Below are 27402 nucleotides of genomic sequence, written 5' to 3'. Positions count from 1 at the left end.
CCCTTGACCAATTTTCATAGATTCGTGTTCGCTTATTGTAGCTTAACTAACTTTACAATTAGTGCAACAGTGGATATACATTTAAATTGCAAATTGGAAAAAAAAAGAGGAAAGGAATGGGCATCCTGTGCTTTTGCTGTACGTTATTAAACTAGTTGCAATGCTCAGTGAACCATATCATGTTTGTGTTTTTACCTCAGATACTCTTGTAGGAAGCTATGCCTTGCTCTTCTGGCTATGAATCTTTTTAGTCTCAGCTTTTTCATATAATCAGCTCATACCATTGGTGCGGTAGCCAGCTTTGTCCTTGATCTTAAATAGTTGTTTTCACTTGCTACTGTTGGCTCCTTGTCTATTTATAGAGAGATCATACCTCTCTCAGCATTGGGCTTTCTGGATAAACACGTGTTGGGGGTGGTGAGGAGAGGAATCTCCTGTGTGATAGTCTCCCTCCTGTTCTCTGGCTGATCCTAGCAGGTATTCTTTGTTGCATTGCAACAGCTCCATCTTGTCAGGAATTAGGCTCTTGGGAAGAGCATAGAATTTGCCTGCTTCATGTCAGCACTGTGGTGGCTTATTGTTTTGTGGCTCCTGTGGCATTTGGACCAGCCAGGGCCGACTTGTGTGTTATTTCCTCCCTCTGCACACACACCATCCCTCCCCCATGTGTGGTGTCAGTATCGACGTGGAAGCCATTCACTGCATCTCTCTGCTTCAGTCCCTGTTATTAGTGTTGAGTGCAGTTCAGTGAGCCACCTAGTCCTTTAGGTAGGACTGAGGTACTTCTATAGGTGAGAGACTTTACTTCATAGCCATATTCTAAATGCATAAATTCAGGTACTGTGTGTTTGCCTGGTGGTATACTGAATTTGCCATATTCACATTTAAAACACAGCATTCTCAGAATGGACGAAATAAACATATGTGTATGTGTTTAAGTATATTTCAAGTATAAGTGCATCTTAGTAAAAGCATACAAGAAGTGGTATGCTGCAATGTTCTGTCTGGTTGAGTACCTTATAGTCACCTTATACACACTGCTGCTTAAATCAGAATGGTGGGGTGTCTCTATGGGGGAATCTCTTTCCTGCCCCTGGTTATAGCTGGCTAGTGCTGCGTGGGAAGAGATAAATATTTTTATCTCCTCTCTTGGCAGTTAGTGAATTGAATTTAGGAATTAGTAGTTCTTGTTGCTGATTGGTGTACAGTGTTCTTGTTGTCCAGCACTGAATTACTCATCTTGCTTTGTTAGAGATACCTAGAATTTCTTTGTCTTCAATAATGACAAATTTGTCACTGTGCTGTGTACCACAATTTCCAAATGGTTAAATAAGGTTAAGCAGTTTTCTTCTAGGGAAGGCTGGATTGTTTTTCTGAATCTAGAAAAATGTGCTTGTTCTGAAAGAGTCTAAGGATTGCTTGGAAGATCTGTTCCTACTGAGTTTGGTATCAGTGATTACTTAGAATTTGATAGCAGTACAACCACAATTGCACCTGTTTACTTACCAAACATGAAAATGTTATACATAATCCAGTGGTAAAACATTAAGTAACTAAGGCACTGCAGTAAATACTGGAACTGATTTGTGGGTTTTGTGAAGTAGTTTGAACAAGGTGAGCATCTTTACTGAAGCTCCTTAGACTCTAGACTTATACTGCAGCCTTTGGACAGGGTCAGGCAAGCTGTTAATGCACAGAGCCACCACAGAATCCATTGTTACTAATTGGGAGATTAATATAGCTTTAATCAGTCCTAAAAACTTTCAAAGGAGATCATGAAATCTGGTTTGCTGAGTGCTGTATGGGTGGTGTAGGATAGCTGCTGCTCTGGAGGGCTGCTTTTGATGAGCAAGCCCTTTGCAAATAAACGTGAGCTGAACAAATGCACCATCTTAACAAGAATTGTCATCTGTAAAGGACCCAAATTAGTTCCAAAGTTCACAAGATCATCACAGCTAGAAGAAAACACTGAAGTCAAAGCAGGACAAAACCCTGGTTAGATATTAATAATTTGGGCTTAGGTGCAAATGCGTTCAAGGTTCTGGGGAACTCGAGAGACTTGCTAAGATTTGCAAGATAATTTAGTGCAGGAGGAGTAGTTTACCAAGTGTTTTGCTCTGAACTGTTACTATGGCAACTGTTTAGTTTTGAGACTTTGAATACTTCATGCTCATTAGTGGTCAGGGCATATGTAGGTACTACCATTTAAGATTACTGCACTAGAAGATCAGGAAATAGTGAACTAACTTCCCTAAATTTAGATTTGTAGGCATACTAGAAAGGCAGTAGTCGTCCTTAAAAAGTTGGTAGTTCTGTACATCATGTTTTCTAAGAAAGCATAATAAGCACACTGAACATCACAGAACACACTGAAATCTGTACAATGTAAAATGTAGTAGGATGTATAACCAGTTTTCTTGGAAATGAAGGTCTTTGTTATGTGCATGTTGGTAAAATCCTTACTACAAACCTGCTGATCCAAATGAAAACCGACTGCTCTTATTATAGAATCCAAAATACAGTCTTACTGATAATTACTACTTTCACGTGTATTTAAAAAGAACACTGTCTTTCAAGTGCTTTCTACTTCCATTTGGAAAAGTGATAATTAATCCATAGCATTATCTAAGAATCTAAGCTTAAATCATGAGGAAACAATTATTGGGCTCAGTGCAAGAGGTAACTGAGTGAAGTATAATATCTTCCAAAATACAGATCATAAAGAAGTTTTAAAAGTATAAGGACAACAATGTGATAATAAATCCTTCTCTTTAGACTGACCAATACTAAAGCAAAATTAGAATGAAAACATTTCCTCATCTAGAAACTTGTGCATAGAAAAACAAAGTCTCTCTTAGCATACTGTTTAACTTCTTGGGGTGTGGCAAGGAAAGAGAATTCTCACTAGAACAAGAATTTGTATGTTTTCCAGTGAAAAGTATTTTCCATGGCAGTGAGTCATACTGTAACTTGAGGCTTTCTTCAAACTATTTTTTCTGTAGCTAGTTTGCTGTAAAAGCCACAAGTTTCCCGAGGCTTACTGTGTGGGACTTGCCAGGGTTTAAAAAAATTATCTTGCTGCCTAACAGTAACTTTCATTTGCTTTTATGTAGTAATAACCTTAAAAAAAACCAAACCCAGTATTTTATCTCTGTATATGGTCCATTTTTAGACTCAGGCTATTGAATGCATAGTAACACTGCCAAAAGAGCCATAAAAATGCATGGCAGTACTCTCCTCCTGCCAAATTAGGAAGCTGTCAAACTAAATTTCAATGATGTCCAAATAGAATAGAAATTAAATAAGTCTTTTATCTTTGTGCATCCGCTTGCAGATGGAATGTACAGCATTCTCAGATGCCTGCTTCTCATCAGTCTTAACAGCTTAGCACAAATAACTTCCCTGTCAAGAGGTGGGCCTCCTGTAGAGTAATTACAATTCCTGGAAAACAGTAAATGGGTGAATGTGAGTGCATCTGAAGCGTTATGTGCTCCTGCCACCGAAGGGAAAAACTCCCCATATCTGTCGGGGACCTGGGATCTACACCATGAACTTCACCTGACACTGTAGTGAATGATTCTACCAAATAAACTAGAGAAGAGTAACCAGTGAAGTCAGCACAACTCTCAGAATTGACTAGTCTCCCACTGACCAAGATAAAGCCACCAGTCAAGCCACTTCAATTACAGCTGTTTAAAAGCCTGGAAAAGAAGTTAAATCTTGCTCAGAAATGTCAAGTTGTCCAGAAAAGGACAGTTTCAGCCTCAAGTATAAAAGTTGGTCCTGGGGCTTTTTCCCAATTTCCCTTGGTATGAAAGTTACATTTATTACATTAAAGTTAATAGTAATCCTTGACTGTAATAAAAAGAAACCAGAGATCTAACTGTTTACGTGTGTTTGAGTGTTCTGGTTAAACTGCTGCTTGGTTACCTCTTCAGATCCTATCTTCCATATGATGTGCAGAAGAGGCTTCCCTCTCCTTTTGTAATTTTCTTCTCTCTTTGAACAAGATGAGTATCCCTAACTATTTAGTTTCCCTGCTACTTTCCATTTATCAATAAACAACATTTTGTGTGCCTGCAGGAGTACATTTATAGTGAAACTGCTTTGTATACACAACTTGGCAATTTAAATACCTATATGGGTTGAATAAATACACAGTGATCTAGTTCAGCTGGGGATGGAGGGGCAGAGTTCGTTTCTGGCCAGCATAGACCATGACTTCAAACTTGGCTGGCTTGAGCAATACTCTAATGAGACCTGTGCCCAGAGTACCTGCTCAACCAAGAGGGAATGATTTCCTCAGGCAGGACAGTCAGTGCCGTAGGTGGTGGTGTTCTTGCTCGGAGCTTGACAGAAGGATAACTGCTCCTCTGAAGGATCAGAGTAAGACATGTTAAAAAAACCCCCATGTATGTTGTAACTTTGACTGGTCTGTAGGGCTCTGATAGATTCCACTTAAATTTTGAATATTCCTTCGTGTGAGAAGGTGATTGAAAACCCAGACATGAACACCTTGCAGCTACCCAAGTTAGGAACTAGTTAGTTTGCTTTTGGAGACCACCCTTCCCCCATATACACAACAAATTTAAATTCTGTTCTGCAGAGGCATGGTACTTTCTTTTACTGATTGAACTCACATAAGAAAGCAGCACTTGGCCCTCAGCTTTATTTGAGCAGCACTCAGTTCCTTTGAAACTGGGATTGTTTCCAGAGCATTCAGGAATGGCTTTCATAGCAGCACTTTAGTTTAGATAATGTATGCTGGCCTTTTTTCACTCCTAAGGACCTGAATATGGTCTTCTCTTTACATAATAGGAAATTTGTGGTGCCATCTAAAGGACACTCTGTGCCTGCTACAAACCACCGTGCAGCTTGGCACAACCTACAGCCAAGGATTTGGGGAGTAGAGATGGGGAAATAAATTATTCATGGCTCTGTTACATGCTTAGTTATGTAGGAAAAGCTCGAATAGAAACAAACATACAGCTGTAGGGGCTTTTTTGCTGTGGCCACATGACTTTGGGCACTGTGTTGATCTTAGACGTCATGTTTAGGCTTCTGGAGTTCTGTCTATGTGTCCACTCAGTTGGGTTAAGTATTTTCTACTCTGCAACTACCTTCAGAATACATGAGTTTTAACTGAGTTCAATCAATTTATTGGACAACTACAACCCATTTTTTCAAAGGTCTGGTAGGAGTTGGGCAGGTGAAAGATCTCCTTGCCTTTGTGTTTTTCCACTCAGTTTTAAATCTTCTTGAGTGCTGGGATCACCCATTTTGCATCTGAGCTGCTATCAGCCCACAACAGTTTGAATTTGCACTTGGCACCATGTGTCAGCATACACTTGCAGCTCTGCTGAAAGACATGGAGCAGGGAATGCAGGTGTGGGCTGGGTTCCATGTGGGTGTGGGATGGATGGCCTGGTCACACAAGCTTGGTGGGCTGGAGTTATTCTCTCAAAATGTTTTGAAAAAAATTGAATTAGCAGAGTGGTTTGTTGTTTTCTGTTACATGGCTGTGTCTAGCAGCCAGAGCCTTGAAACCAAGCCTTATAACAGGAGCTTGTATTACTCCAGCAAAAAGACCTTGATTGTAACCTGTGCTGCTAAGTTATGTTCAGGAACAAAGTTCATCTTGTATATACAATGAATGAAGTCCACAGCTAAAGATCTTATGGAATGCTGAAGAGCTTTATCAGCCTCTTGAAAACGCTACTCCTAGTTACCTGTCAGCTTGACTTGTCTTCCTCACAAGGAATATTCACTTTTTTCCCAAGGCTAAATGCTGCTTTTAAACTACTCAATAGGGAATTACTGAAGTCCTGCATTTCTGCTGAGTAAAAGATAGATATTTAAGTAAGGTAACAGGGACTTGTTCTCTAAATCTTAAAGCAAGTTGATAAATTACATACTTGCATGTTACAGATGGTCGATGTAGAATTATCCTTCCCAATTTTTAAATACCTGTTAAGTTGTTCAGTGAATTCCTATTTTTTCTCATGTGTCTTTTGCAGGTATTCGTTATAGTTTGGATGTCAGTGTGGATGAAGTGAAAGCCTTAGCATCTCTCATGACGTACAAATGTGCTGTGGTTGGTAAGTGTTTGTTTTTCAAGCAAGATTTCAGTCTTCAATTTCAATCAGGACTGATGTAATTTACAGGAAAAAAAAATCTAAAAGACTAAATTGAATTTTAATCTCTAACTAAAATCTGTAGCAAGGTGGGAAAAACATACAGTTACCAAAATAATAATAATACATATTCCCTCTGCTGTTACTGTAGATACTTAAGTAAAGTTGCATTTTCATTTGGAAAGTCCAAATTCTGCCAGCTACCCTCTCCCATAAAAGTACTGAATCTTGAACTCAAATCCAAGTATGACAAACTTGGATTAATAGGGGACTAATTTTAGGGGGAACAGATGGAGGCTGTAAAGGATTCAGGCAGGGGAGCTGTGGAGAAAGAAGGATAAAATTCCTTTATGGGTTATGAAGAAGTAGAATTCATACACAGCTACTAAATTGTAGAGGAATTTGGAGAGAATCTGCACATTATGTGTAAGGAAAGAAGATACTTTCTTAATGTATATAAAGACACATAGGACTTCCAGAGTAAAGTATTTGAGCTAATCCAGTAAAATATAAATCATAAAACTTACTGTTTCTACAAGTGCCAGGGACAAGAGGTTGAAGCATAGAAAATTTAAATCATGAACTTCAGAGTTTCAGAGACCATTTTCAAGCTGCCTTGAAATATCTCCCATTTTTACAAGAGTACCTAGATCAGATTTTAGCTTACACTTGAGAAGCCTTAAATGTGGCAAAACCAAAATCACTGCCAAAATCAAAGATAGAATTACACATATTACACATGTGTTCTGCCTTTATTGTTGAAAAAATAAAATTATTTTCCTTTGCATTCTTGTAGATGTGCCATTTGGTGGGGCAAAGGCTGGTGTCAAGATCAATCCCAAGAACTACACAGTAAGCCTAATCATAGATAAAAATTTGGTTATCTGCAGTACTGAAGCCAGCCAGTTAAAAAAGCTCTTCTAAGGGCATTATTGACCACTTAAAACTTCCTGCCACTTCTGCCTATGCTGAATTTAGCCCATGCATGCAATAGGTAGGAAAAGAATTTTTAAACTGTGTTTCAGAGGTGGAATACTTCAATTATTTAATTTTTAATTTTTTTCCTGAATGTCAGGAAACTACAAATAATTTTGAACCTGAATTTTTTTTGAAGTTGATACTGTTAATAAAAGCTTAAATTAAATTACTCTTAGGAAAAAAGTTAATGTTTTTGTTTATTTTGATAAATAGTTTTATGCTCCATTAAACCATTGTATGCAGTGTTCCAGTGTGAATAATAACTAACTTGGCTTATGAAAGGTTTACTGCAGGCTTGCCTTCTTGCCCTAATTAAAATAACTCGCAGAGAGAGGGACACTAGAATACGTAACAGATATTCTAAGCTCAAAGCTCCTGTAAGGGTTTGTGTGAAGTCATTCAGCTGTGTTGATTACACAACTGGCAGCCCAGCTACTGCTGCTGCTGGTTGTAAATCGCTCACACGGGATATCAGATCTGTTTGCTGGAAATCTCTGCTGCAAGCACAGGTGATTCTTCCCGTGCCACGCTCCCGACTTGTCATGGATCAGAATGTACGGAAAGAAAGCCGAGTGTTTCTTGTGCTGCCTGAATACCAACAGTCTGTTTGGGAGTGGCATATAAATTATATAAATTATGAATCATTCTTTCTTCTAAAGGAAGAGGGTGTCTGTTTATGCTTGGGCTGAGTTCTAGCAAATACGCATAAACATTAATATTTTCCTCTGATGTTTATTGCATTTTCTCTATAGGACAATGAATTGGAAAAGATCACGAGAAGGTTTACCATGGAGCTGGCAAAAAAAGGATTTATTGGTATGTTGGGCAGCTTTACTATGCAAATTTAGGAACCTGATTTATTTTGCATTGGCAGTGTCCGCTAGGTAGTATCCTTAAAGAAGGGTATTTTTGAGAGCTGGAAACAATTTGGGTACAGAATTTCCAGCAAAGAGCCACAAAGAATTGAGCCATTGCATCTTAGTGCATTTTAAAGAGAACTGTCCTAACTTTTTTCCTAGTGGCTGTTCTGCGACGAGAGGCCACAAAAGCTGAGGTCACAGTATCCAAAATGAATCGCATTTCTCTTAAATTATAAAATTGTGACCATGTTTGTGGCAATTTTAATCTCTAATAGCAAACTCTTTACTGTTACTGTTTCCTGTAGTCTCAGTTGAGGTTTTTGGCAGATATCTGAGGAAAGAGAGGAAGGAAATAGAAGATCCACCCCAGCAAAAGTTGATGGCTTCACCCATGGCAACCACAGGCTGCAAGGGGAGCGTAGGCAAGCAGCATGGGAGCCTGTTGTAACAGAACCTCTGCTTCTGTAATGTTAGTAGGTGCTTCATTCAGACTCTCAGCCCTTGCTGTCTGGAGCTGCTATCTGGAAGTCTCCGGAGAAAGATAAATGTTACTAGCTCGACTTGAAATTAAAGGGCGGAGCTTTACATGAAGGAGGTTCTTACTCAAATGAACAGTGAGGCATGTAACTAGTCTGCCATGTATTCCTGATGTCTAACTGCCCCAGGAATGTATATCCATTTATCTGCATTTTCTTGCTCTTCAGCCAGAGTATTTGTCATTTGCTTTTCCAGCCAGAGTGCTTATCATTAAAATTAAGCTTCTTTATAAACACACTTACTGATGTGACTAAGGTAATGCTATACACTATGCCAGCTATAGTGTTTGCTAGTTCAGTGACAATTAAAATGGTTTGATTAAATTTGTATTCTTTTTTAGCTCTATGGTTGGGGCTACACAACTTTCACAAACCTTTTAAAAATACTTAGGAAAAAATTATAGAGGCAGAGCTGTGTTTAAAATCTTGCTGAGCAAGTCCATCTGATCTTAAATAGTATGGGCAAATACTGGGTTTAGATATCTAGAAAAAATGGAGTGAATTTGTTATTATTTCAACAGATGTGTGGAAGTTCTTTCAAAAGTTTAGTTCGTCAAGAAAAGTTTAATTTCTCTTTCTTGAAGTAAGTGGTAAAATCAAACGCACGTGCTACAGTGCAATGACTAGGAACAGCCTATCTCTGATTTTTAAACTCACTCAGGAACAAAAAAGAAATTCTAAGGCCAAAGAACCCAATCAATGTCACAGTACATAGAAATCATACCTAGATAGCACCCTCCCAGTTACAGCAGTGATTGCCAAAAAAAAAAAAAAGCTTTTAATGCACTGTCTTGCTTTGACTTTTTATTGACAAACTGACCTTCATTTTACCAAGGGGCTTATGTGAAAGGTTGGAGGTTGTAGAAATGTGTGATGCAGTATCTAAACCTGAATTGAATCCAGAAGAATATGTTTCTTGCATAATAAACTGAGGATTAAACAGGAAAACAGTTCTTCTCTGCCAAGGCCTGCACAGTTCCCAAGGGAATAATGATTGAAGATAGCTATTCATCTTGGACTCTCAAAAGCTGTTTGCACTGTTGCCAACAGGACCTGGTGTGGATGTGCCCGCTCCTGATATGAGCACAGGGGAGAGGGAGATGTCCTGGATTGCCGACACTTATGCCAGTACCATAGGACACTATGTAAGTTTTGAGCAGAGTTTGAAGTAGAAAAAGTGCTTAATCATGATTTTGTTTCATTATGGGATCTAAATATGTTCTTGCAAACTGTGACAACATAATTGGTGTGAGGTTTTTAGGATACTGTTAAGGAAAAATAGCTTTAAGGTTAATGTTTTTACACTAGCCTTCAAAAAAGTTTGTTTGATACAATACTGATTGCAAGTGTTCAGCAAAAAAAAATACACAGTTTTTAAAGGTACAGTAGGTCTAAAACAGGTTTCTATTTCTACCATTTCCCTCTATTTTTCGTTAGTACTATAATCATTAAAATTGTTAAACAATTAGTTTGTAATAGCTTGTATAGTCTGCAGAATTGAAATCTTTCAATTTCAGATAACAGAATTTACATGTTTTATGACATAAATGCTTGTGGTTTTGTTCTTTCAAGAGACAGTGTAAATTAAATTCACGCTATTGTTGTAAGGTTCTCTGCAGTCCCCCTAGAGGTAACAAGTAATCATTGTAGACTTCATCAAATTCTCCACTGATGGAATTTGTTGCCCAGGAGGCAATAACATGAATTAAAGTTTTTAAAAATTAGTTTTTAATCTTAGCCCTTACTTTGCCATTTGCCCTTATGTTGGTGGGGCTATTTGCACCTGACTGTTGACCAAACACTTGTTGTATACTTTTGACAGGTTGGATGAAAGAAAAATGTGTTATGAACAACTTATTTCTTAGTAGCTGTGTATTGATATGCTAATCTATTGCATGTTTGCCTATCCTAGCTCCTTTTGAAATGAAAAGACTTGTTCTTTGTACATTCTGAAGTCCCTTCCAACAGTTTTCCCTAAATACAGCAGGGTGTCTGCCTCCAGTGGCATTAGAGCCACCCAACACGTATTTCCCTCTGGTGTGTCTGTTCAAGACGTGCCCAGCTTTCCTGCGACAGTGTCTAGGCAGAATACTTGTCTGATCCTTTAACAATAGGAGGATGGAGTGGCACAGGTTATTCTACATCTAAAATAGAATCTAAGGTATCTTATGGGAGGAAAAAAGGAATGCTTGAGGAATCAGCTGTGGTGTAGTGATTGAGTTAAATCACTTTTACACAGAGCTGCCCGTTAGATAGGGATGTCACTGTAAAACATTACTTGCTTTTTGCTATTCACATATGTAAATTTTTTAATTAAAACTTGAAACCTGATAAAACCCCAAAATTATGACTTCAAAAGGACTTCAATATGCGGAGTGGCAACTAGTTCCCTCAGTCATAACTTAAAATTCCAACATTTAACAAAGCTACTACCTCAAAGCATTTTAACATTTAACTCATAGCACTAAAATGCGTATTTCACTGTGATACAACAGCATTGTATTATTACAACTGATGCAGAAGGTTCATAGCACATGACCTGTTTTAAAATCTGCTGTATTAGTTGAGTTCTCATACAGTTTTATACAAAAGCTTCATTTTTTTGACAGTTGGAAAACTAAACACTGATAGAGGAGAGGTTTTCAAATGGCTGAATTTCTTACTCTTTCCACTTTGTCATCTCACCTTGTTGTGTAGTCCTACACATACTCACGATTCAGTGACAAAATAAAACAAAATAACAACTACTGAGGATAAAAATAGAATTTGCATTATGCTACAACAGCTTCTTTTATTCCTAGACTCTCTGCATGGCAGTATCTTATTGAAAAATACAAAAAACTGAGAGGATTTAGGAACATTTTTCTGAGTAGTTAATTAAAGAATTGAAACTTAATTTTATTGGGTTGTTGTACATGCAAGAGAGAATGGTAGCCATAGTGGAACTTCAGAGCTGTTGTGGAGAATGACCAGGTGTGGAGAAGGAAAGTGACAATTCTGACAAGGCTATAAAAGGGGAATAATCCATCAAAACCAGTTTATAGAGGAAGCAGATAATGATCTGCTTGAGACACTAAGAGCAGAAATAGAGGTGATTAAGGAATACTAAAGAGATAAAAGTGGCCATGGGGGAAGAAGGGAAGAGAACTAAGAGCAGAAAATGAGCATTGAACAAAAGTGTAACTAGCCATAATTCTGAAGACAGATGGAAGCTATGCAAGAGACTACATGAGACTACAAGAGAGTGGAAAGATAACTTCGGAGAGAGGAATCTGTCTGAGATATCTACAGACCTGCTGAGTCAGTGTGGTTGCACACAGCTGTGTTCAGAGAGTTTGGAGTGGAAAGGATAAGTCAACAGATACAAACAGATAGGGAAAGTCTGCTTGAAACCCAGCATAGAGAGCCAGCAAGCTGGAGAGACAAGGAGAAAGGGGTTAAGAAAGGAACAAAAGTTAGTGTCTGAACATTGCCAACTAAGTTCATAAACTACTAGTGCTGATATAGAAGTCTTTAATGCTAGCCATAAACCATTTTCCAAGGTTTTCGTTAAAAGCCATGCCCTTTCTTTTTGGCCCAAGACACGTTAAATGTGTTTGCTTATTGACCTAAAATCAAAGTTTTTAGGACTTTGACATCAGCTGTGGTTTGTATATGTGACTTCAAGAAGATCTGGACCTGTGCTCATCTCGTGCTCTATTTTCTTGCTAAACCATGCAAGTCGTTAATAACTACCATGTTAACTGTTCCAGAAAATCCATCTGAAGTTGCTGGATCACTGAATTATATATGGCTAAAGTTTTTGATTAAATTAATCCTTTCCGCTCTTCTCTACTTCCTGACACAATCAACTGACTTTTGGGACACACAAAGGGACTTTAATAAATACATTAAATAAATACATTCTTATATATGGTGGGAGGCTGTATTTTTTCAAGTATTTATAAAACAAACATCCTCCTTTGTGAATGCATGAAACCTAAGACATAGTTTTGATCTGAAACAGAATAAAACCCTAAAAGTCCATCAAAATGCCAGGCCAAGTTGTTCCTAGCAAAACACCCCTGCCTGTCTTGGTTACAGTTGATATGCCACCAGAGGGAGCAGATAGCTTATGGACAGCAGCACAACTATATTTTGGGAAACTGAATTGGGAATTTTGTGGCAAGCTCAGGATCACTTTTATTCTTAAAGAAGAGTTACCTTTGTCTTTATATGTTAGCTCACTATCGTTTTCAAACAAAAAGTTTTAGTTTTTATTATGGCTCTAGTCATCGCCAGCCATTCTGTCTCCACTTACTTTTGTCTGCTCCTTTCCTTCCTCTCACCAAGCATCTTGCACTCACGCCACAGGCATGCAAATGCTTTTGGCACAAGTGATAGAGAGGAGGGAGCCTCCCAGGGAATATGTGGCTGGTGGAATGGAAACCCATCCGGCTGCTGGCAGACTCATTTCAGTGGATTCTCTTTCATCCCTACTCTTTCACTTGTGTTGGAAGCCAAGCCACCGTGTGACTGTGCTCCCAGGGTGTGGGAGCATGAGAACCAGTGCTGACAGAAGAGGGAGGTCCACTGTCTAGTTTGGAAGAATTTTTTTCAAATTATTAATTTCAGTTGGAAAAATTAATTCTGGTTTTAAATAGCAATTTTATCTTGGCTAACTATCTGGCATATGGAAAACTTAATTTTATTGCCCTCAAATTAAGAATAGAGGCTTGATTGTATATACTGCTTTTCTGAATAAAAGTAATCTACTGATCTAACTTTTGCCATATGACCTTCATACTGCAGATTTTTCTCTGTCCTTTCAAAATAACTGAATTTGATATAAAGGAACACTAAACACTGTTTAAAGGTTATTAAAAACCAGTCCAGGGATATGTCTGAGCCCTTAAAAAGATTAAAACTTCAAGAATAATGATGAAAATTGTGACTGTAATAGGAGCTGATTTTGAGAAACATGACTCACAGCTTTTGATTTGTCAAAAGCATGCTCGTTGCTAACAGTACAACATGGATGTCACCGTGATTAACTAAACACAGAGTGAAGTTAACAAACACACATAAAGACAATAAAAAATTACAGGCCATATCCCATATTGCATTACACAACTTCCCTGACATTTACTGGAGTAGTTCCAAGGTGTTCACACACAGTGAGGAAGGAAATCATCTTTACAAATAAATGTATATAAGCTGTATCACGTTCTGACTCTTACGATTTCAGTTTTCCCTTATCTCTAGCTGGAACTTCTTGTTCCGGCTGCTGCTTGATTGATTAATTCCCTATCTCACAAGTCCTTCACTGTTTTACAGGATATTAATGCCCACGCATGTGTAACTGGTAAACCCATCAGCCAGGGTGGGATCCATGGACGTATATCTGCAACTGGTCGTGGTGTCTTCCATGGAATTGAAAATTTCATCAATGAAGCATCATATATGAGTCAATTAGGAATGACTCCTGGATTTGGAGATAAAACATTTGCTGTTCAGGTAAATTTTTTCCTTTGACCGTAGGGAAAAAGTAGTAAACAGACTTTCAGTAGAGCTGCTTTTAAAAAGAGCTGTAGGCCTTAAAACCTGTTAGGGTTTTAAAACTTCAAAGTTTGCCTTTACTCTCAAACTTCAGAAACACTTTTCAGGCAACATAGGTGCCCTTTATTTTGGACTGTTCTTTAAAAACTGAACTTTCAATTGCACCCTACAGGCTCAAAGCCAAATCTCTAGTCTTCACGAACGTAGGCTGCAAACACCAAAATTAAATACTATTACAGGAGTTCTTTAAGGCATTGCCCACTTTCCTGTGAGCTGTGACACTGTTTCTGCGTATACAAAATTTGTTGCAATGTTTTATAATAAAAAATTCAGAACGAGAAGAAATTGATGGTTATGTTCTTGTTTCACTATGGAATGGGCAGTTGGAAAAATAGGAAACCAATACCTTATCCTAAATTTGTAGGTTGAATGCACTTTTTTTTGTTCATAAGACTTGAGGATTTAGGTAGCTGAATTTTGAAGGGATTTGATAGTCGGTAATATGTATTATTCTTCCTAAAATTTCAAGGAAATAACTTGTTCAGCTTTAAACAGTATGTTAAATGGAGGATATGAGGCGCTGATTTGCTTGGTTGTTAGAAATAGCAGAGTAATTGTAACCTCCAGGTTGTCCTTTAGTTAACCTGTAGGCTGGAACAAACATCCCTGCCCTGCATGGACCCTGCAGCACACTCATCTCCCTGCACTTTGGCATTTTCCTGCCTGGCAGAGGACTAACCAACAGGCACTTTAGCATAACTTAGGCTGAAAGCATGGCCATAAGAATAGCTGAAAATTCCTGTAGGAAAACAGGCATAAAGCATTTCGAAGAGACCTAGTGCATGACAGACTGTTGTATCAAAGTTTGCTTCTAATGCATAAACAAAAATCCTAAATATAATTGGAGCTACGTTAGACTGGACTTTAGTTTTCAGCTTATTTTTTCAGCACAGAATTGTACTACAAACTTTTGGCATTGATCATGTGACTTTTTGGTCTGCTGTGTGTGTTCCTTTACTTCCAGAATGTCAGCATTCTGGAAGGAAAGGAACATAACGGCCTGGAATTATGTTTTCTACATATGTAAGGATGTAAAGCATGATAATGAAATACAAGATTATCTAAATTTAAATTTAGAGAGTCTGTTTTGTACAGGGCCACTTCAGAATGTGTTAGAAGTTACATAGCTTCCTACTAGTTTGCAAGTTCAGTGTGAAGAACTAATTATATTCTTTTGTTTAATACTTTCCACTGTGGGGTGGTTTTACACTTGTAAGCCTTCTTTACCCAAATTAAATGAGAATATTTCTTGTCCTACAAATGTTAGTCAAACCTGTGAATAGCCATACAAAAATCTACTAGTCCCTTTAAGACAGTGCCAGTTGTAAAATACACATAGTGCTCCTATATTGATAAATATCATAGTTTTGACACTTACATAGTAGCATTAGTTCTTTCTATATTTCCAGTATAAAAAAACTTAGCACAACTGTATATTGCTGGCTACAATGCATAATTTCTGCGGTGGTATTCAGACAAGAATGGAATGTATGTAAATTTCTTCCATCATTCCTATACCTATCATCTAATGCCAAGATGTGCTGGTAGATTAAGGACTATTTAAAACTATTCAAAACTGTATAAACCTTAACAATAATCATCATCATTTTAGCTGAAGGGTTAACTACTTTCCCCTTTCTACCTTCAGGGATTTGGTAATGTGGGCTTGCATTCTATGAGATACTTGCATCGTTATGGAGCAAAATGCGTCGCTGTCGGAGAGTTTAACGGTTCTATCTGGAATCCTGATGGGATTGACCCAAAGGAACTAGAAGACTTCAAATTGGTATGAAACTTAACTAAGCAGAAAGTGTTTTATTTTTGTCAGCTTAGCAAGTACATAGGATGACACTGTAGACTGGTGTTAATTTGATATTTAAATCATGCTGCAATTAGTCCTTACAAAATGGCTTAGAAATGTTGACTCTTCTGACCTTTCTCCTTATTTACGCTTTGACCTGACTCTCAGAAGAATGACTGCATGTGTGCAGGCTAATTGCTTCAGTATTATTTTGCTTTTCTTATGCCTAAACTAGGAAAGATGTCTTAAGGAACCAGGGCAGGGAGATTCCTGAAGGATTCCTGACTGAGAATCACAAGCATGTGGTCATTTAAAGACCTATGCTTTTGCTGCTTCTTAACTATTGAATGTTTCTGAAAGAATGAAAGCCTGTCTTGCAGTGTAGTACTTTAAAATGGTACTTCTGAATCTTATGTGACGCAACTTAACCTATGTGTAGCACTCTAGTGAGTCATTTCAGTTGTTTGAAAACTATTTTAAGGGCTGAGAGGGACCTTTATTTTAATACTCCAGAGCCCAAATGATTATCAGTGTCTTTGGCCAGAGAGCAGTTATGCCTCAATCCCCGTCTTGGGAACTTTGACTGTTATTTGAGCTTTGTATCTTGCTTTTTGTATCTAATCTAAGTAAAGATAGCAATTATGTTATGTGCTGTCTTTATAGTACTGTTGCCTTTTTTTTTTCTATTATGGAAGCCAGAGGAAGGGAAGGAATTCATACAAGCAACTCACACACTCAAAACACCCTGGTTTGTTTTCTTTGCACAGCAACACGGGACAATCATGGGCTTCCCTAAAGCAAAGCCACTCGAGGGCAGTATTCTGGAAACAGACTGTGACATTCTCATCCCTGCTGCCAGCGAGAAACAGTTGACTAAGGCCAATGCTCACAAGGTTAAAGCAAAAGTAAGTCAAAGAGTTCAAATGTAAATGAAAAATAGGGAAGGTCTGTCTAAATACTATTATTCCATAATTAGCATGAACGAAACCAAATATGTACCTCTGAGCTACTCTGCTGTGATTTCTTTCAGATTATTGCTGAAGGTGCCAATGGGCCTACGACTCCTGAAGCTGACAAAATCTTCTTGGAGCGGAATATTATGGTTATCCCTGTAAGGTTCTATTATGACCTTTGATTTTCATTACAAAAATAACATTTTTGTGAACTGTAGGAAGACATTATTTATTGAAGGCTTTTAATAATAGCCATTCGTTCTCTTAAGAGTGGTTTTTTAATAACAGATGTCTAGGAAATGGGTGTCAATGTTGCTTAAGAATGGCAGTATTTATTAAAGATCTCACTGCAATATACTGGCCAGTTTGTTTGTAGACATTGTGTATCTGGGTGATACTGCAGATTGTACAGAGTAAATGTTGTCTGTAGTGATAATTTGAAAGAATAAGACCTAGCCAGATATCACAACAATTTTTTCTTAAAGAAAGGGTGTCCTAATCAAGTGTCCTAGACAGAGTGGCTGATTTTCAGCCTTTACTAACTGAGGTGGCCTAAGGATGCCCTAATTTTTTTGATTTAACACTTTTGCTAAAATAGAGGTAGTCAGCCAAGCACACCTGAACTTCACGTGTTCTTAAGTCAAGTCTTCTTTAAATCAGTAAAAATAATGCCTGGACTGCAGAAGTGTTGTCCTGTAAGAGTAAGAACTGAATTGTCTTCTGTACTGCAGTTTAAACTAGTGCTTTGTACATAATAGTTCTGCTTGCTTTTGCATAATACCATAGAGCTGCCTTTGTCACATGGTCACAATTCAAAATATTTGCTATTTCTGTGCAGGATCTTTACCTGAACGCTGGTGGTGTAACAGTATCCTATTTTGAATGGCTGAAAAACTTGAACCACGTCAGTTATGGCCGTTTGACTTTCAAATATGAAAGGGATTCAAACTACCACTTGCTCAGTAAGTGCTCAGTTCCACACACTGTTTAATCAATAGATTGGACTAGCAAACACCAAATGTGGGACAAATAAATACAGAACTTACTAAAATTCACCACAGTTTCCCCACAAGTCTATAACTACTTCATACTAAAGAATAGAGGTTTCGTGGGTTAACTGACTTGCAACTCTGATGGCTTAAGTTAAATGCATAGTTTTGCAGTTATCTTTTCCTTCTTCCCTCAGTTTTGTGAAAATGCTGAAGTCAAGCCACTTATGTGAAATATTTATTACTTCTTAATAAACATCCTTCAGCTGTACACTTGGTGTTTGAGAAGTATTCAGTTTGAGTGGGTAACATTGTTCTGCACATACAACAATAGAGGATTTCTGTAAAGGACAATGATATAATTGGTACAGGCACTGTAAAAATCTGCTTATGGCCTACAACTCCACTTATGGTCATTCTATGCTACCTAGTTTCTGGGAAAGAATACCAATTGCACAGAGAGAGGAAGCTTAATGGAGAAGTACTGGCGGATGTTGCTCCATTTTAAGCAATATTCTGTAGAAAACGTGAAAATCTTGAGACACAGGACTTCACAAAACATACACCTGCATGATTTTAAATATAACCTTTTCTCATAAATCATACTTTTCAAGGTTTTTCTGAAGTAGTTGAGAGTTACAGAAATTCTCATTTAAATCCCTTCCTTAGCTTCCAGATTGTTTTATCTCAAATACTCTGTGATGTTGTTTGGGAATTCCAGGAATGAAGATGAAATAAATATCAATGAAAATACCAAAGCACTGCTCATGTCCTAAGGGAAAAACCCCAGAATTCCACATGGGCTTTTTTCTTAGCAATTACTGTATATTCCAAGTGTGATATGGGATAATTGATTGCTTTAACTTCAATAAATAGTTTGTGTAATACTATCTATCAAGTTAGAAAAACTAATCCAGATTACTCTATCAGTTTTATAAGATTATTAAGATCAGTAAATTGAGTTCCTTGCCCTGTGACTGTACTATAGTAATACTGTAATTCACATATAAAACCAGAAAAAAAAAATCAGGATCTTTCCCTTTTTTTAGAAAAACAAAATAAGATGACTTCCTTTACCCACAACCCCTGTAGCGTGCATTTCATGCCACTGAGTGCTGAAAGCCTTGGGCTTGCCACCTTTGTTAGGGAGCACATTCCTCTCCTTGTCTATTACCTTGCATCTATTTTTTTTCCTTTCTAGTGTCTGTCCAGGAAAGCTTGGAAAGAAAATTCGGGAAACATGGGGGAACTATTCCAGTTGTGCCTACAGCAGAATTTCAGGATAGGATATCGGTAAGTAGCTGCTGCTGGATTTTTTACTGTTACGGTAGGTGTATCCTGATATTATAACTGCAATCTAAATTTTACCATTGTAGCTACCACGGAGCATTTTTCCTCAAGCAAGGCATTAACATGTAGTTAGGCTGATGGTCAAATAAATAAAGCAAGCAAATGATCTGACCTGCTTAAGAATACTGGAAATAAGCTATTTTTTCTTTCTTTTACTTGAGCCTGTGGAAAATGCCTCTAATATTGTAAAAAAGCTACAGTTCTAATACAGATGCATTTTGTATTTTGGAGATCTTATTGATATAATTTGCCTGGATTTCCAAAAAACTTTCAACAAGATCCCACACCACAGACAGTTTGATATGTTTTTTTCTGTCACTCCAGATTAAGAGCTGGGTGAAAAGTTGTAGAATGTTCCTCTAAGACTGAATTAACAGGCAAAAAAATGTCAGGTAAAATTCATTGTTATCTAATGTGTAGCAATTCATGGTGGGGAGATTTCCATATAAAATGATGGGTTGTGAGTTCATCCATTTGCATTCAAATGGAAGTTTTGGAGGTGATGACAAAATATAAGCTTAGAAATCCATAGCAATCAAAAAGCAAATCCAGCATTAGAAGTTATTCTGAAGTGAAAATATAAGACTGATTAGTGATGCCACCATATAAATCCACTGTGTCTGCCTTCTAAATACTGTGTACAGGTTGTGTCTCTGCATCTTCAAACATTATAGATGTAGGAAAAGTTCAGAGCAAGATCATAGGAATAACCAAAAGTATGGAAGCTTCTCATACATGGAACAATGAGCTAACCTTGATCTTACGGGCCTGAACTGGTCAGGGGGTGGAGACAGTCATGTATAGAATGAGTGGTGTGAAAATAGGCAGGTAAGGGTAGATAGTTCACCATATGGAATGGTTCAAACAAAATGTTCAAACAGAACCAGCACAGTGAGGCACAGAATAAAGAATAAGGGGATGATTCCTAGCACAGCAGACTGTTCTGCCAAGAGATACATGGAAACTAAAAGCATCACTCAGCTTGTTTTCAAACACAAGTTCAGGAGGAGATGGAGCAAATGATGGGTATGGAAGTCCAATGAGTTGTGAAAAACATTAAACCGTGCTTCCTTGGGAAGAAATCAGGGGAGATGCATGTGGACTTGGACTACTGTCAGGTGATAGAAATAGATTTTAGCCTGATCTAGGATGATGCTAGGATTTTCATACATGTTAGGTTTTATGGATAGCATTCCTGATGGTTCTGTGGCTTAAAGCAATTGCTGGATCTCAAACACAAGCTATAGAAACTGGTCTAGTACTTTCTACTTCCAGCCTAAATAGGTATTTGAGGGAAAGTCTATATTTTGTATATATACACCTGTCAAATCATTAGTAAATAGCAGCAATCAGGACAATGCAACATTGAAGCTGATACTGAGTCATCCTAATTCAGGCAGTTTACAACTGCTTACTGCTCTGTGTATTTAAATTTTAATGGGAACAAAGTTGTTTTGGAGTTGCTCAGGGCTAATACAATGTGGAGAATATGAATTTGGGATTTATGCCCTTCCTAAAACCTGTCTTCAAAGCAATTTCAAGAAGCTTGTATAGGTTATTGACTCTTGGGAGCTTTTTTGTTTAATATTTACTGTGCATTCTGAAGGCTGAAAACAGTAGTTACAACATCAATAAAAAAATGCATCATGCATCTAGAAGCTATAAAAGACTTCAGTGCTTACATTTGAGGTTTTAGAATTGAATTGGCCATAACTAGCTCTGCAAGTAACACAGTAAAGGTGATTTAGATTCTTCACCAATCTTTAGAAGAAAAGGAGTGAGAAAGCTTCAGTAATTAAGGGAATTGAACTTGTCATTGTCCCTAATGCACCTTTGTGTTTTGTCATTGTCCCTAATCCCTTTATGTTTTGGATTAAACCCTAATTTTATTCCCTGTTGTTGCAGGGTGCATCTGAGAAAGACATTGTCCACTCTGGGTTGGCTTATACAATGGAGCGTTCTGCCCGGGTAAATATTGCATTACTGTATAGACTTACATGAGAGAAAACTCACATGACTTTGGGACAGTTTTTGAATAGGTTGTACAGAATTTCTCTGCAATTAAAGGAATAGACAGACAATACACGATAGTGGGAGTTACCACAAGTATGAAGTACTTCTGCTCTGTGCCATTATGGCCACCATTAACTGGTTATAGTAAACATTAGAGATTAATACGGGAAATGAAGAAGTATTTTCTGGTAGAAACTATAGTAATTAAAAACTTTTCAGTTGTCTTCCTGTACCTGGCTAATCTGGAATGCATACATGAGAGTGCTTTACTTTACCATTAGCAGTTTTGGATTAATCCCTCTATGCTGTGTTTTTAATTAATGGGACAAAGACTACAGCGAGAGACAAGATGTTTCAAGTCTGTGAGGTACATATCAGTCTAAGACTTGAAAAGGGCTAATATAATAACATGGGAAAGATTTTCTTTCCTTTCAGTTCTCAGTTATAAGGGGAATCAAGACATTTTATAATTGATCCACAAAGAATCGGAGCTCTGATACCAATCTAGCAGCTCCTTTTACTCCTAACTGGGATCCTGCAAACAAAATTGTTCAGCTCCTAGGGAGAAACTCAGAGAAATAACATGTAACCTTTTCTGTTTCAGCAAATCATGCGTACTGCCATGACATACAACCTGGGTCTGGACCTGAGAACAGCTGCCTATGTCAATGCAATTGAGAAAGTCTTCAAAGTGTACAATGAGGCTGGTTTGACCTTTACATAAACAGGCCATTACCGCTCCTCGTTGTATCCCACCCCTCTCGCTGTTAATGTACCCTCTTCTTGAGAAAGCTTATCACAAGTTTACATGTAACCACAAAATTTTCTTTTCTTCTGACATTATAGTGGATTCTACTCTCAATTAGTTTCAGTTCCAAACTAGTCTTTTTTACAATAAAAATCCATGGATTAGGAAATTGTATACAAGTATGTATCTGAAGATAACAGTTCATCTGCACTTGTGGGGGCCATTCTGGGTATTTCGCCTACAAAACAAAATGGTACATTTTATATATGAAAGAGTGGTCTTGCCACCTGAGCCACTTCTCAGACTTCAGATCAGATACTGTACTATATGAGCACTTAGCTCATTATTACTTCATGCACTTTTGTTTAATGATGTAATTTTGGCTTCAGCACTTTCAGTAAGGCCTTGTATGATCAATGCTGTGGCATTGTCAAAGGAAGAACGGGCCTCCAGCAGGGATTAACTTTGATAGGAGTCTAGTTTTTGTTTGTAGTAAAGCTTCAGGCCTGATTCTCTTTAGGCAATATTTTTTCTTTAACTGTGCTGCTGTTACAGGACTGCCTTTTATCGCTTGTTCAAGCTAGTTTGACTATCATCATGAAGTATGTAGCGCTGACAGACTAATATTTTTATAAGCTGAAACTATCAAGCAACTCTAGTTATGTTTTTAATCAAGTATCTACATAATTATTCTGACTATAAGTTGTTTCCTTTTTTTTTAAAAAGGGATATTCTGAATTTGGTAAGCAACCATACTTAGGTTTTTTGGAATTCTTTTTCAGTCTTTCCTTTCAGAGGCTTTCTGAAAATTAGATACTGCCTCAATGAACAACTAAAGTGAAACTGAACCCAGAAATCATTGGCCAAACCACAGAGGAGCTAAGATGCTGCTATAAACTTAATCCACTGTCTTAACACACACGGCCTTTTGTTTTTTGTTGGTCATCAGGAGGTCTTGAAAATTTTGAACATCTTGGAGTACAACAAAATGGACCTCAACCAAATATTGGATCAAGCACAGTTTTTGAAGTGTAAGGCTTTTGTCCCATGGAGTCCCCTTGAAGTGCCAGATGTTATTTATGTAATGAATATGAATGTTTTTTTTAAAAAGACAACTAGTCCCTCCCAGAAACTCATGCTTTTTTCCTAAATACTTTGTAACTGCATGACATAACCTGGAGAGAGAGCAGTTATTAAAAAAAGTTGACCTTTCCAAACCTACTATGCTGGTGTATTACTGTTTTCTATTTCATGCAGTAGCTTTCTGTAGTTAAAGTCAATCTGAAAAACTTCACAGCACACTTGTCTATTACATGCTCACTGCTAAAATGCTGCCCCTAAGTTTTCTTAAGGGGCTCACTAATACTTCTCTTGAACTTGCCTGTCAGCAAGACTTTTAAAATTGGATATATTTGGTAAATCATTTCAGATCTTTTTACTGTGTCTTCTCAAATTTGTGTGAAGAACTATTCTAGTAGTTAGCATGGAGCAATAAACCTGTGTGGTGCATTTAATTAGTGGCTTGCTCCATCATAAATACTAATGTCTAGTTTTATAAAAGTACTACAGATCACCTAAGTGCACCATATATATACACACATATACTGACATCATTTAAAAAATGAGAACCCTTTGAACTTGAGAGAATTATTGTGATCGAGGTGTGGATCTCTAAATACAAGATCTATATCCTGGATCATATTTTTCAGTGCAGTTTTTACATAAACATTTATTATATAGTAAAACAAAATAAGTATTTTAGCAATCAACTCTGACAAACTGTAACCAAAACTTGGAGGCTAAAAACCTCACAAATAAACAGTTGTATTATTAAAAAGAGAAATAATCTTAAAAGCAGTGTTGCATTACCTGACAGCAAATTTGTTAAAAGCAAAATGTGTACTGTTGTTCTCCCTGCCCTGCTTCATTTCCTATACAGATAGTAAAGCACCACTAGTTTGGCTGTGCAGACTTGAAAAACGGGACCCTTTCAGTGCTGGAGCATACAGAAAGCTGGCATAGATAGCTAACTGGGGTATCTTCTACCTCCTACCAACTTGGAAGGGAAAAAAAGCCAAAACCTGCACAATGCCTCTATTCCCCAATTCATTTGCATCTTCTGGTCTTGTATACACACACATTAACACTTCCCAGGTGAAAAAAAGCAGACCTCCCACCTAGCATGATTTTACCAGTCCCAAAGAGGATCCCTTAAGGTTGACTGGATCTCTCCTCAGCCAACTTGATTACAGTGGTTACTGACCTCTTGTTAACAGGCGTCAGAGACGAGAGACATGAATCTTAGCATAGACTGGTATAAAGAGTTGAGATTCTCAAGGAGACAACGCTTGGAGTCTGACTTAAGATTACCACACATTTGCTGATTTGCCCTTTGCTTGAAGCTAAGCACAAGAATCAAACTCATTGATTCCAGACTTCTTGTGATGACCTGCTGTGGTCTCATACATTAGGGCTACACTGATTCTGAGCATTGTTGACCTCAATCCTAACGTGATCAGACAGTTAAGAAAAAGAGTCACATGTTCCTTATCACATTTTGTAGCACAGACCTCTTCAGAACCAACAACAACAGAAAGAAGAAAGTGGTAAAATTTGCTACAGTTGCTATGGGTTGGGTTTAGAGGCTTAAAAGCAAAGCAGCTCTAGCCTTTTGCCAGTCCCTAGCCACAGCTGAAAAAAAAGCAATCACTGTCTGGGAGGTATGTTATAAATTTTGGTGGTTTTTTTACTAAAACTGTAACTTCAGTTAGGTGTTAGGCCCTCCTTATATATATGTACACCCACACACGCAAGTCTTATCTACTAGCTGACAAAATTGAATACAAGCAGAACCACTTAACATGCCATGTGAAATTCACCAAGAAACTTGCCAGGTTGTTTGGCAGGGAGCCAGCCAGTACCTGAAGTTAGGTTTGAGCAGAGATTTGAAACTGCTCTGAACAGAGAACAAAGCACATCCTCACCACAGTAGGTGTTTGTAAGCTCTCATTCACAATACAGCACAGGTAGGTAGTTTGTGTTACAGCAGCACAGCAAGTACTCTGAAGCTGCCAGTGAATTGCAGAAGGATGACAACTGCAGTGTTCAGGGTTACATGCCACCTTGCAAACTACTAAATGCAAAATATTTCTATTATGCAAGAAGAGCAAGCAGAACAATCATTTTTCTATCCCAGAAAAGAACTCAGTGCTACACCTCTTTTCATTGATGGCAACTGTCACCATCAGAAATCAGAGCAATGGAAATTCTTTCTGTGTTTCCAAGATGCCAAGTTAGTAACCTCTGAATTACTCTGTTAGTAATTGACAAGTTTGTTGTTTCAGATTCTAAGTTCATGGGCACACAGATTGTTTCTGTTATTTGGGGGCTTTTTGGGTTGTTGATGAGTTGGGTTTGTTCATGTTATCTTTTAAACACACATACTCAGTTTTGATTCTTTCAGCTGCTGTATGATTACTGTGCATCAGTGTTTGACAGAATGTTGTGAATGCCTCCAGTGCCCCGCTCTGTGGCCTGCATTGCTCATCCTTCCCTTGCCTTTTCCAGAGTTGTTGGAGTTGTACCAATGACCAAGCTCAGACAGCACTAAGCATGTAGTGGAGCTGAGCACTCTGCTGCCAGCAAGGCAGCATTAGTTTTGAGTATCAGAGTGCTGTTGTACAGTGGTTACATATACCTTAAGCACACTTGAGTCTTCCTCAACACAGTAGCTAGTTGTGATTTTACCGATAAGACCAGAAGCATGAACACAGTCATGGAAGCAGATGGATACTTACCTTGTCTGGAGGGGGCTGTTGGGTGCTCAGCTGGTGAGACTTGTACACACACAAGTGATTTAGGCTCAGAGACAGAATGGGAGAGACCAGCTCTCAGGTGCTTGACTTTACATGGTGCCCACTCTGAGCCATCCCTTAACCCCCACCCAAAAAAAAAAAAAAAAAAAAAAAAAAAAAAAAAGAGAGTCTGTTTGCATTAGTAGCTCTAGCTGTCTGCTCTGTGAAATACTCCAGTCTTTCTAAACCAGTGATTTTAAATGTTTTTTTTAACATGTGTAACCAAAGGAATACATGCAAGCCAGGCAGAGTATAAGTATTTTCTTTATTTAAGAGTACATGTAGTAGAAAGTTGTTTACAAAAATTTCAGTGGCGATACATTTTTATCTTCATTGTCCAAAGCTTTTGCCCCACGAAGTTGCTTGGTTTGCTACATTTTTTACAGCTTTTTCACCGGTTTCAGCAACTTTGTAGACTTCATCAAGTGCTTTTCAAAGAGAAAAACAAAGGTAACTGTAGCATCACTGCAATAGCTTTCCCTTTCCCACCAGGTGTGGGACAAAGAGCAAGGCAGGGCTGGGGGCTCTATCTGGGGATTTCACTGCCTTCATATTATTAAATAAACACAAACATTCCCGTACCTTTCTGACCAGCATCCTTAGCCTGTTCTGCTGCTTGCTGCACAGTCTGGCTCACCGTGTCCACTGGAAATAGGAGGAAAAAAGTGTCAATTAAACAGTCCTTACCCTTGCCCCAAATTCAGTAATCATAATTTAAAAGGGTTCCCCTAAATGTTTTGGGGCTAGAGGATGAAAAATTACTCCATAAGGATGGGCACTCTGATCTAGTAGTGGTGCTATTAGAATTCTGTCCCTATCTCCCCACAGTATCCATGTGTCTAGGTATAGATGAAAATTATAGATGTTAATGTGTGTTAGCTACAGTGTCAAGAAACAAACCCTAGTAGAGAACTGAGTGTGATGAAACCTTCCTTTTACTGAGCCTGGCTAAGACCTGCTGAGAGCAGGCTGGGACAGTTCGGTTGGTAAAGATTCTCTCACTAACTACATAAAGCCTGATGCTCATTGTCTTAACTGCTGTAAGAGCAGCACCTCAAAGATGTAGTGAATAGTCTAGCACTTTCTCTTGTAGCTAGGAAAAAAAAAATGTATTCTGTCACAGACCAGACTAAAGGCATGGAAATGTTCAATAGAAGAGACATACTATGACATGAAGAGCAAGAGAAGGTATTGCCTTAAAGGCCTGCAGCCTAAAAAATAGCAGTAAATGTTTGGATGATCAGCCCCCAATAACTATAATGAGGAATGTCTTGCTCGTGAGTCAGAAGTTTGGGGCAAATGGCCTTCAGTTGAACCTGTATTTGTTTTGTTACCCCGTCTTCAAATACTGCCTCTTAAAAAACACCATAGACACGCTCTGTGCAACGTATACTGAAGTGAGGGTTGACTGAGCAAGCCAGATTCCTCATGGACACAGGAGAAGGGAGAAATACTGAGGTGAATAAGAACATTTAAGTGGACTGGGAGTGCCTAAAACTTCAAAGGTCTCTAGGCTTGCATTGAATGGCTCTTCAACAGTGGTTGTTTTAAGTATCTTGTAAAACCCAGTGGCCTATTTCACCTGGAG

The 27402-nt window shown here is 38.1% G+C and overlaps 1 protein-coding gene across 1 annotated transcript in view; it reads left to right on the top strand.

Annotated features, from left to right (window-relative positions):
• Positions 1-23574, top strand: part of GLUD1 (glutamate dehydrogenase 1) — a 29553-nt gene extending 5979 nt beyond the window's left edge. Inside the window, exons 2-13 of the mRNA XM_027698643.1 lie at positions 6018-6098; positions 6931-6986; positions 7865-7928; positions 9559-9653; positions 13825-14004; positions 15755-15892; positions 16675-16812; positions 16938-17018; positions 17699-17822; positions 19051-19142; positions 21105-21167; positions 21817-23574. Of these exons, the coding sequence (XP_027554444.1) occupies positions 6018-6098; positions 6931-6986; positions 7865-7928; positions 9559-9653; positions 13825-14004; positions 15755-15892; positions 16675-16812; positions 16938-17018; positions 17699-17822; positions 19051-19142; positions 21105-21167; positions 21817-21936 (1232 nt within the window). The 3' untranslated portion in view covers positions 21937-23574. The remainder of the gene's footprint in view (positions 1-6017; positions 6099-6930; positions 6987-7864; positions 7929-9558; positions 9654-13824; positions 14005-15754; positions 15893-16674; positions 16813-16937; positions 17019-17698; positions 17823-19050; positions 19143-21104; positions 21168-21816) is intronic.
• The last annotated feature ends 3828 nt before the right edge of the window (positions 23575-27402 follow it).

The sequence above is a fragment of the Neopelma chrysocephalum genome, unplaced genomic scaffold (genome assembly GCF_003984885.1).
Source record: "Neopelma chrysocephalum unplaced genomic scaffold, ASM398488v2 Primary Assembly neopelma1_131, whole genome shotgun sequence".
NCBI classification, from domain to species: Eukaryota; Metazoa; Chordata; class Aves; order Passeriformes; family Pipridae; genus Neopelma; species Neopelma chrysocephalum.
This window is presented reverse-complemented; position numbering and strand designations above follow the sequence as displayed.